The sequence below is a fragment of the Pristiophorus japonicus genome, chromosome 4, assembly GCF_044704955.1.
Source record: "Pristiophorus japonicus isolate sPriJap1 chromosome 4, sPriJap1.hap1, whole genome shotgun sequence".
Classification (NCBI taxonomy): domain Eukaryota; kingdom Metazoa; phylum Chordata; class Chondrichthyes; family Pristiophoridae; genus Pristiophorus; species Pristiophorus japonicus.
The window spans coordinates 152,148,553-152,160,591 of NC_091980.1; the positions used below are offsets into that span (position 1 = coordinate 152,148,553).

General features: G+C 54.7%; 1 protein-coding gene across 1 annotated transcript in view; it reads right to left on the reverse strand.

Annotated features, from left to right (window-relative positions):
- ino80 (INO80 complex ATPase subunit) overlaps positions 1-12,039 on the reverse strand; it is a 165,546-nt gene that overhangs the window by 111,137 nt on the left and 42,370 nt on the right. Inside the window, exons 5-7 of the mRNA XM_070877851.1 lie at positions 9,383-9,535; positions 7,256-7,376; positions 4,281-4,416 (exon numbers count right to left, since the gene is read on the reverse strand). Of these exons, the coding sequence (XP_070733952.1) occupies positions 4,281-4,416; positions 7,256-7,376; positions 9,383-9,535 (410 nt within the window). The remainder of the gene's footprint in view (positions 1-4,280; positions 4,417-7,255; positions 7,377-9,382; positions 9,536-12,039) is intronic.

A 12,039-nucleotide genomic window follows, 5' to 3' on the forward strand; every position in this document is an offset into this window, starting at 1 on the left:
GCCCCCTCCCCATCCCCGACAGACTGCCCCCCTCCCCATCCCCGACACACTGCCCCCCCTCCCCCTCCCCGACACATTGCCCCCCTCCACTTCCCCCCGACAGTGACCCCCCTCCCCGACACACTGCCACCACCAACTCCGACACACTGCCCCTCTCCCCGACACATTGCCCCCTCCCCATCCCCGACAGACTGCCCCCCTCCCCATCCCCGACACACTGCCCCCCTCCCCCTCCCCGACACATTGCCCCCCTCCACTTCCCCCCGACAGTGACCCCCCTCCCCGACACATTGCCCCCTCCCCATCCCCGACAGACTGCCCCCCCTCCCCATCCCCGACACACTGCCCCCCCTCCCCCTCCCTGACACACTGCCCCCCAATCCCCCTCCCCGACACACTGCCCCCCCTCCCCGACTCACTGCCCCCCTCCCCCTCCCCGACACACTGCCCCCCCTCCCCCTCCCCGACACACTGCCCCCCTCCCCTTCCCCCCGACAGTGACCCCCCTCCCCGACACACTGCCACCTCCAACTCCGACACACTGCCCCCTCCCCCTCCCTGACACATTGCCCCCCCCTCCCCCTCCCTGACACACTGCCCCCCAATCCCCCTCCCCGACACACTGCCCCTCCTCCCCGACTCACTGCCCCCCTCCCCCTCCCCGACACACTGCCCCCCTCCCCCTCCCCCCGACAGTGACCCCCCTCCCCCGACACACTGCCCCCCTCACCCTCCCCCCGACACACTGCCCCCTCACCCTGACACACTGTCCCCTCCCCCGACATGCTACCCCCTCCCCCTGACACTGCCCCTTCCCACTCCCCCCCGACACACTGCCCCCTCCCCCTCCCCCGACACACTGCCCCCCTCACCCTCCCCCGACACACTGCCCCCCTCACCCTCCCCCCGACACACTGCCCCCTCACCCTGACAAACTGCCCCCCTCCCGCTCTCCCGACACGCTACCCCCTCCCCCTCCCCCCGACACTGCCCCTTCCCACTCCCCCCCCCCCCGACACACTGCCCCCTCCCCCCCCGACACACTGCCCCCTCCCCCTCCCGACACTGCCCCCTCCCCCTCCCCCGACACTGTCCCCTCCCCCGACACGCTACCCCCTCCCCCTACCCCCGACACTGCCCCTTCCCCCCGACACTGCCCCTTCCCCACTCCCCCACCCGACACACTGCCCCCTCCCTATCCCCCCCGACACACTCTTCCCCCTCCCCCCGACACACTCTTCCCCCTCTCCCTGACACACTGCCCCCTCCCCCCGACACACTGCCCCCCTCCCTCCGACACACTGCCCCCTCCCTCCGACACACTGCCCCCTCCCTCCGACACACTGCCCCCTCCCCCGACACACTGCCCCCTCCCTCCGACACACTGCCCCCTCCCTCCGACACACTGCCCCCTCCCTCCGACACACTGCCCCCTCCCTCCGACACACTGCCCCCTCCCCCTCCTCCGACACACTGCCCCCTCCCCCTCCCTCCGACACACTGCCCCCTCCCCCTCCCTCCGACACACTGCCCCCTCCCCCTCCCTCCGACACACTGCCCCCCCCCCTCCCTCCGACACACTGCCCCCTCCCCCTCCCTCCGACACACTGCCCCCTCCCCCCGACACACTGCCCCCTCCCCCGACACACTGCCCCCTCCCCCGACACACTGACCTCTCCCCCGACACACTGCCCCCCTCCCCCCGACACACTCTTCCCCCTCCCCCCGACACACTCTTCCCCCTCCCCCCGACACACTCTTCCCCCTCCCCCCGACACACTCTTCCCCCTCCCCCCGACACACTCTTCCCCCCTCCCCCCGACACACTCTTCCCCCTCCCCCCGACACACTCTTCCCCCTCCCCCCGACACACTCTTCCCCCTCCCCCCGACACACTCTTCCCCCTCCCCCCGACACACTCTTCCCCCTCCCCCCGACACACTCTTCCCCCTCCCCCCGACACACTCTTCCCCCTCCCCCCGACACACTCTTCCCCCTCCCCCCGACACACTCTTCCCCCTCCCCCCGACACACTCTTCCCCCTCCCCCCGACACACTCTTCCCCCTCCCCCCGACACACTCTTCCCCCTCCCCCCGACACACTCTTCCCCTCCCCCCGACACACTCTTCCCCCTCCCCCCGACACACTCTTCCCCCTCCCCCCGACACACTCTTCCCCCTCCCCCCGACACACTCTTCCCCCTCCCCCCGACACACTCTTCCCCCTCCCCCCGACACACTCTTCCCCTCCCCCCGACACACTCTTCCCCCTCCCCCCGACACACTCTTCCCCCTCCCCCCGACACACTCTTCCCCCTCCCCCCGACACACTCTTCCCCCTCCCCCCGAACACACTCTTCCCCCTCCCCCCGACACACTCTTCCCCCTCCCCCCGACACACTCTTCCCCCTCCCCCGACACACTCTTCCCCCTCCCCCCGACACACTCTCCCCCTCCCCCCCGACACACTCTTCCCCCTCCCCCCCGACACACTCTTCCCCCTCCCCCCGACACACTCTTCCCCTCCCCCCGACACACTCTTCCCCCTCCCCCCGACACACTCTTCCCCCTCCCCCCCGACACACTCTTCCCCCTCCCCCCGACACACTCTTCCCCCTCCCCCCGACACACTCTTCCCCCCTCCCCCCGACACACTCTTCCCCCTCCCCCCGACACACTCTTCCCCCTCCCCCCGACACACTCTTCCCCCTCCCCCCGACACACTCTTCCCCCTCCCCCGACACACTCTTCCCCCTCCCCCCGACACACTCTTCCCCCTCCCCCCGACACACTCTTCCCCCTCCCCCCGACACACTCTTCCCCCTCCCCCCGACACACTCTCCCCCCTCCCCCCGACACACTCTTCCCCCTCCCCCCGACACACTCTTCCCCCTCCCCCCGACACACTCTTCCCCCTCCCCCCGACACACTCTTCCCCCTCCCCCCGACACACTCTTCCCCCTCCCCCCGACACACTCTTCCCCCTCCCCCCGACACACTCTTCCCCCTCCCCCCGACACACTCTTCCCCCTCCCCCCGACACACTCTTCCCCCTCCCCCCGACACACTCTTCCCCCTCCCCCCGACACACTCTTCCCCCTCCCCCCGACACACTCTTCCCCCTCCCCCCGACACACTCTCCCCCCTCCCCCCGACACACTCTTCCCCCTCCCCCCGACACACTCTTCCCCCTCCCCCGACACACTCTTCCCCCTCCCCCCGACACACTCTTCCCCCTCCCCCCGACACACTCTTCCCCCTCCCCCCGACACACTCTCCCCCTCCCCCCGACACACTCTTCCCCCTCCCCCCGACACACTCTTCCCCCTCCCCCCGACACACTCTCCCCCTCCCCCCGACACACTCTCCCCCTCCCCCCGACACACTCTCCCCTCCCCCCGACACACTCTCCCCCTCCCCCCGACACACTCTCCCCCTCCCCCCGACACACTGCCCCCTCCCCCCGACACACTGCCCCCCTGACACACCCCCGACACACTGCCCCCTCCCCAACACACTGCCCCCCTCCCCCTGACACACTGTCCCCCTCACACACCCCCGACACACTGCCCCCTCTCCCAACACACTGCCCCCCTCACACACCCCCGACACACTGCCCCCTCCCCCTCCCGACACACTGCCCCCTCCCCCTCCCGACACACTGCCCCCTCCCCCTCCCCCGACACACTGCCCCCCTCGCCCAACACACTGCCCCCCTCCCCGACACACTGCCCCCCTCCCCCTCCCCGACACACTGCCCCCCCTCCCCCGACACACTGCCCCCCTCGCCCTCCCCCCGACACACTGCCCCCCTCGCCCTCCCCCCGACACACTGCCCCCCTCGCCCTCCCCCCGACACACTGCCCCCCTCGCCCTCCCCCCGACACACTGCCCCCCTCGCCCTCCCCCCGACACACTGCCCCCCTCCCCCTCCCCCCGACACACTGTCCCCCTCCCCCTGACACACTGCCACGCTCCCCCTCCCCTCCTCGCCCTCCCCCCGACACACTGCCCCCCTCCCCCGACACACTCCCGCCCCTCCCCATTCCCCTCACACACCGCCCCCTGTGGCCCCCTCCAAGACACCCTTTACCTGCACTAGCTGAAAGAATCTTTTATTAACGTACAATAGCAGCACCACACTGTGGAGAGTCAAAGCACTGCAACTTCACAAGAACAACCTGGATTCTCAACAAAAGCTTATTTCTTTCTGATTGAGGTTTCTCTGTTGCCCTTCAGGTCAGTTACTGCACCAACATCACAAGATCTAGCTGGAGTACATCAAACTGCTCAGAACTCCAGCATCATCCTGGAATGCGAAGATAACCTCCAGCGTCATTTTTCCACCCACCCCGAAACCCATCTCCCCTGCCCCCTCCATCTTCACATCAAACAAGTAAATGGGCTTCTGTGTCACTGAGATTGAGACCATCCATTCCGCAACGTTTGTCAGTTCCCTTCCAACCCTTTGTCCACCAAACCAGCTATCCCCAAATTTTCCCCCTGAACTCGCGTCATGCTCCAGATTCTCTATCGCCCCTATTCCCTACTGACCTGCAAACATCCCTTCCTGTTCCCTAGATTGTACACAGTTCTCTCTCCTCAGATACTGTCACCCTCCTTTCAAATTTACAATCACCCCACTCTGTCCTTGCATCCTACCACTCCATCTCCAACGTCTTTCCTCTCCAAAGTCCTCGAACGTGCTTTCGCCTCCCAAATGACATAGTTAGACAGAGTTTAGGGAGCTAGGAGAGAGGATTAAAAAGCTGGACCTCAAAGGTAGCAATCTCCAGATTACTCCCGGTGCCACGAGCTAGTGAGTACAGAAATAGTAGGATAGAGCAGATGAATGTATGTTTGGAGAGAGGGTGCAGGCGGGAGGGCTTTAGTTTCCTGAGGCATTGGAACTGTTTCTGGGGGAGGTGGGACCTGTACAAGCTGGACGGGTTGCACCTCAACAGCACCGGGACCAATATCCTCGCCGGGGGAGTGGGGCGGTTTGCTAGTGCTGTTGGGGAGGGTTTAAACTAGCTTGGCAGGGGAATGGGAACCTGAGAATAGAGTCAGAAGGGATGGGAGTAAAGCTGGAATTAGAAAGCAAAAATGTAGAAAGTGAATTTGAAGGACAGAGGAAACAAGCAGGAAAAAAGGGTAAAAAAAAAAATTTGAAAAGGTCTTTGTCTAAATGCATGCAGCATTCATAACAGAATAGATGAGTTGACGGCACAAATAGATAGAAATGGGTATGATCCGATAGCCATTACAGAGACGTGGTTAGAAGGTGACCAGGACTGGGAACTAAATATTCAGGGGTATTTGACAATTCGGAAGGACAGACAGAAAGGAAAAGGAGGTGGGGTAGCTCTGTTAATAAAGGATGGTATCAGTGTGTTAGAGAGAAACAATATTGGCTCAGAAGATCAAGATGTTGAATCAGTTTGGGTGGAGATAAGGAATAATAAGAGGAAAAAGTCACTGGTGGGCGTAGTCTATAGGCCCCCTAACAGTAGCTACACTGTTGGACGGAATATAAATCAAGAAATAATGGAGGCTTGTAATAAAGGAATGGCAATAATCATGGGCGATTTTAACCTTCATATTGATTGGACAAAGCAAATTGGCCAGGGTAACCTTGAGGAAGAGTTCAGCGTGAATCCGGGATAGTTTCCTTGAACAGTACGTTGCGGAACCAACCAGGGAACAGGCTATCTTAGATCTGGTACTGTGAAATGAGACAGGATTAATAAATGATCTCGTAGTAAAGGATCCTCTAGGAATCAGTGACCATAACATGGTTGAATTTCAAATTTAATTGGAGGGTTAGAAAGTTGGTTCTCAAACCAGGGTCCTAAGCTTGAATAAAGACTACAAAGATATGAGGGTAGAGTTGGTTAAAGTGGACTGGGAAAATAGACTGAAGTATGGGACAGCTGATGAGCAGTGGCAGACATTTAAGGAGATATTTCATAACTCGCAACAAAAATATATCCCAATGAGAAGCAAAGACTGTAAGAGAAGGGATAACCATCCGTGGTTAACTAAGGAAATAAAGGATGGTATCAAATTGAAAACAAAGGAATACAATGTGGCCAAGACTAATGGGAGACCAGAGGATTGGGAAACTTTTAAAAGCCAGCAGAGAACAACTAAAAAAAATGATTAAGCGAGGGAGGACAGATTATGAAAGTAAACTAGCACGAAATATAAAAACAGATAGTAAAAGTTTCTACAGGTACATAAAAACAAGAGAGTGGCTAAAGTAAATGTTGGTCCCCTTGAGGATGAGACTGGGGAATTAATAATAGAGAACAGGGAAACGGCAGAGACGTTGAACAAATATTTTGTATCGGTCTTCACGGTCGAAGACACTAAAACCATTCCAAAAGTGGATCATCAAGGGCTATATCGGTAGGGAAGAACTTAATACAATCACAAATGATGTAGTACTAGGTAAAACCATGGTGCACTATCTTTCCTCTTCTTTCTCGACCCGCCTGCAGCCTTTGGCACGGCGGACCACTCCAACCTCGTCCAATGCCTCTCCACCGTTGTCCAGCTGGGTTGGACTGTCCTCATATGGTTACATTTTTACCTATCCAGTTGTGGCCAGAGAATCACCTGCGATGGCTTCTCATCCTGCACCCACACTGTTACCGTTCAGGTCTCTCAAGGATCTCTCCTTGGCCGCTTCCTATTTCTCACCGACCTACTACATCTTGCCAACATCATCTGCAGACATCGTGTCAGGATCCACAAATGCTGACAACACACAGCTCCACCCCAACACAACCTCTCTTGACCCCTCTACTGTCTCTAAATTCTCAGACTGTTTGTCCGACATGCAGTCCTAGATGAGCACAATTTCCTCCAATTAAATATTGGGAAGAGTGAAACCATTGACTTCAGAGCCCACCACAAACTTTGCTCCTTTGCCACCAATTCCATCCTCCTCCCTGGCCACGGCTCAGGCTGAACCAGACTCTTCGCAACCTCACTGTCTTATTTGACCTGAGCGGAGCTTCCGAACTCATATCCTCCCCATCACCAAGACTACCTACTTCCACCTCTGTACTATCGCCCGTCTCCGACCTTGCCTCAGCTTATCTCCTCAGGACACACAATCTGAAGCGCACACACAAACACGGCGGAGGGCAGGGGAACATTGCACAAAGATACAACCAAGCATAAGCATAGACAGGGCTGCGGGAACACAGAAGGAACCCATGAGAACAGTGGGATGCTGTCGACTCACCCTTCATTTTTTTCTCCTCTTTCTTCTTCTTCCTGCTGGGACCCAGGACGTGGCGTTGCTGCTCATAGAACTGGTCGTGCGTGGAGAGTAGGCCAGTGCTGTAGTACTGGTATTGCTGGAGCTGGAGGGAGTGCACATATTCAATATCACTTAAGTGGAAACATTTCCAATAACAGCACCAGTCCACGTGCGGCAGATCTTCAAGCACAAAAGGCCCACAACACGTCAAATAAACATCTCAGCGCATCGGGGAAACAAAACTGGGGGAAGGGGATGTGGGATGAGGCAAGCTAAAGAGGTCACCAAGGGATTTTAACATGAGGATGAGAATATTGAATTGGAGGGGAGGTGCTGGGGGACCAAGAGCCTGGGCAGATCAGTGAGGACGAGCAGGATAAGAAAGGGCAGCAGTGTTTTGGACGAGTTGAAGTTTAGTGATTAGAGGCCGGTGGGGACTGCACCGAAATAGTCGAGTTTGGAGGTGTCAAAGACATGGAGGAGGGTTTCAGCAGCAGGTGGGCTGAGGGGTTGTGATGGAAAGAATATGGGGTTGAAAGCTCAGCTTGGGGTCAAATAGGACATGATGGTTATGAACAGTTTGGTTCAACCTGAGACAAAGGCCGGGGAGAAGGATGAAATAGTTGCTGAGGGTATGGAGTTTGCTATAGACTTTTTTTTTCTCTCCTGCAGTCTTGACTCACCCAAATTTGAGGGGGCAAGTGATCTGCTTCAGACCAACTCCAGTGCCAATCTGGAACTGACCATGGGAACATAAGGACTTGCACAAGTGTGGCCTATGGTCCTTCTCCCTTAGTTTACCAAAGTCATGGAGAATCAAAGCTTTAGATTCACCTTCTCCACTTCCAAGGTGCTGCCACAGGAGAGAACTGCCCTTGGGATTCCTTGGCCCAATAGTGGAAGTATGTATGTACTGTATTATGTGCTGTATTAATAAAGGAACATGAGGAAGCCATTCAACCCCTCGAGCCAGTTCAATGGTTGATCTGTATCCTAATTCCATTTACTCATCTTGGCTCCATACCCCTTTATACCCTTGGCTAGCAAAAATCTACCAATCTCAGATTGAAAATGATTAACCTTTTTTGAGAGTGTTCCACACTTCTATACTGAGTATGAGATTACATTAAATATTTCGGTAGTACCCATGTACATGGTACTGAAGCTCTCCAACTGCCTATGAAGTATGTGCACTGACTTGCATATCTACTACACCCGCTCCCGGGAATCAGCTCAATGGTAGCTGCCCTGCACTCTGCCATTGAGGGGTGGGGCAGAGTCTTTAGAGAACCATCGACCCAAGTTTGCCGCTAACACAAAGATTGGTGGCAAGTAAGTAGTGGAGATGGGAGCATAAAATTACAAAAAGACACTGATAGATTAAGTGAATGAGCAAAACTGTGGCCAATGGGTTTCAACACAGCTAAGAGTGAGATCATCCATTTTGAACCAAAAAAGGATAGATCCCAGTTATTTTTTTTTTAAATGGTGTAAAGCTGGGAACAGTGGAGGTCTAAAGAGATTTAGGGGTCCATGTACACAGATCACTAAAATGTAGTCAGGTGCAAACAATAATCAAAAAGGGTAATGGAATGATTTTATTCTAGCCCTGGAGATATAAAGACAAAGGGGAGGAAGTTTTGCTACAACTATACAAAGCCCTGGTTAGACCACACCTGGAGCACTGTGTAGTCTGAGCACCACACCGTAGAAAGGATATATTGGGCGTGGAAGGAGTGCAGCGCAGATTTACAAGAATGCTAAAGTCTTCAATATATTCGACATTCTTTCTTCACCACAAAGCATTGCCTCAGTAACCCTGCCCGCCCCCCCCACCCCCACCCATTCCAATCCTAATGAAGTTTATCCACTTTCTGATGCAAGTAACCTCCCGAATGAGCTGTCTGCATTCATTTCCACTGTATCTGTGGTTTACTGTACAGAGCCCATTCCCAATGAGCTGTCGCCATTCATTCCCACTGTATCAGTCACTGGCTCCTTAATACAGTGGTCATGCATCCATCAGTAATCCTGATATACTGAAGCAGTACTGCTCCCTAGCACGAAGTGCCAGAGCCAAAAGAAATAGTAGGTGCTGGAGCTGCTTACCTCTCTGTCACTGTGCACTCTGCTCTGGTGCAGTTTCCTGCATTTGTGCAGGCGCAGCATATCGTGCAACTCCTCCTTGCTGAGCATGAACTCCCCCTCGGCATCATCATCATCTGTGTTGGAGTCCGATGTCTCATTACTCAAGAGAATGCTCTAAACAGAAAGGAGAAATGGATTTCTGTATAAACCCGAGAGGGTAAGCAGGTGCAAGAAGTGATTTATAGTGAAGCAGATAGCACTCAACATCGAGGGTTGAGGAACACTGGGGTCTGTACATGGGAACAGGCTGTCCAGGACAACAGTCCTCGGTGGGGGCCATCTCCATGCTAGCGAGATTCCAAAGTCCATGTCCTATACTGTTCCCATATTCCTTCATCAGCCTCTCTTTCAACCATTGAAATATTGACTTAGGCAGGGAATATCCTTACAGCTGCTCCCTCTCCGCTGCTGTCACCTTACTGAAATTATGGCTGAATCTCCGAAGCTATCATGGTGCGTGGGAGAAGTGCCAAGGAAATTCCCAGTCTAAGTCTCTACTTTAATCACCAGCTCTAGTTATACATCCTCAGCCTCACAATCCTCTGTATATCCTCAGCCTCACAATCCTCTGTATGGAGAAGTTTCTCTTGGCTTTCTGTCTTGAACCCCTTGCATCTTAAATCCCCTTGTTCTTGGAGACAGACTGCTTCTACCTACTCTGTCGCATCCCTCTGAACACTATCACATCACCACATAATCTGCACATAGCCACCATCTTATCAAGTCTTTTTTCATATTTATATTGCCTCATGCCAGCCATCATCCTAATGAATGTGTGTTGTGACCTCTTTCAACATCAGTGTGTGGAGCCCAAAGTCACACTGCACATGTACACCAACGGTACCCAGCTCCAACACTCTTCATCACTCTTCACAACCCCTCAATTGCCTCTATGCCATCACACAGCTTGTCCAGCTCAATGGTTAAAGCTCAGCTTAGGGCTGAACAGGAGACTAAGACTGCAAACGGCATGGTTCAGCCAAGAGAAAGGCTGGGATGGGGGGGATGACGTCAGTGGCCAGGGAGCGGAGTTTGCAACGTGAGCCAAAATCTGTGGTTTCAACCTTCCTGATGTTCAGTCGGAAGATAACCCAAATGTTCTGTGGAAATGTACTTGTTAAAAGTGGCGTTGATGGCTTATGTTTCTGTTGAGACTGAAGTCTGCTCCCACCCTCACCAAGCCCAAAAGGTGATGCAGTTGAAAATCTCTCAAATTCAGAGACCTCACCACTGCAACAACAACAAAAAGTTTGTTCACCAAATCAGACAATAAACATAAGTTTCCCTACTCCATTAACCAGACTTCCATGAGCCAGGCCAGGCAGGAGCAATGGAAAAGCTGTCTGGCAACCAGCCCTCACCAAGCTTTGCCCTCAATGCAGCAAAATAGCAGGTACTGCATCAGAAACTACACTGTGTTATTTGTGTGCATGAACATTCAGAACACATTGGGCAAGCGTGACCTTTAAACCTAGAGATCACCAACCTATCAGGAAACACATACAGCATTGCCCTCAGCAGTGAAAGATCTTAAATCATGTCCCTAGATCAACCATCAAACTCCTTTAACATGGCAACATCAATCATCGAGGAGCAGCAGCAGGCCCTCACTCCAAGGGGAGATGGAGCTGCCAGCAAGCTGCAGCTTCAATAGTGTGCGTGCCATGGAAGACCTGGCACCCCAGCACCTGGTCTAAGCTGCACTGGCACATGGAGGAAGGCCTTCCCCGACAGTGAATGGTTGAATGGAGTCGCCTCAAACTGTTGGTGCAATTTAGGTGGTGCCCAGCTGAAGGAGGCAGGGGAGCAGGCCTGCAGACGCTGCGAAATACGAGCAGGGGAAAGAGAGAGCAACACAAAACTGTTCAAACAGATCGTTACAGAAAGGCTGCAAGTTCCATCCCAGGGCTGCGATCATCTCAAACATCAACTGAGCATTACAACTGACCCCAATACGTAACCCCACTTTTTAAAAAAGGAGGGAGAGAGAAAACAGGAAATTACAGACCGGTCAGCCTGACATCGGTAGTGGGTAAAATGATGGAATCAATTATTAAGGATGTCATCGCAGTGCATTTGGAAAGAGGTAATATGATAGGTCCAAGTCAGCATGGATTTGTGAAAGGGAAATCATGCTTGACAAATCTTCTGGAATTTTTTGAGGATGTTTCCAGTAGAGTGGACAAGGGAGAACCAGTCGATGTGGTATATTTGGACTTTCAGAAGGCTTTCGACAAGGTCCCACACAAGAGATTAATGTGCAAAGTTAAAGCACATGGGATTGGGGGTAGTGTGCTGACATGGATTGAGAACTGGTTGTCAGACAGGAAGCAAAGAGTAGGAGTAAATGGGGACTTTTCAGAATGGCAGGCAGTGACTAGTGGGGTACCGCAAGGTTCTGTGCTGGGGCCCCAGCTGTTTACACTGTACATTAATGATTTAGACGAGGGGATTAAATGTAGTATCTCCAAATTTGCGGATGACACTAAGTTGGGTGGCAGTGTGAGCTGCAAGGAGGATTCTATGAGGCTGCAGAGCGACTTGGATAGGTTAGGTGAGTGGGCAAATGCATGGCAGATGAAGTATAATGTGGATAAATGTGAGGTTATCCACTTTGG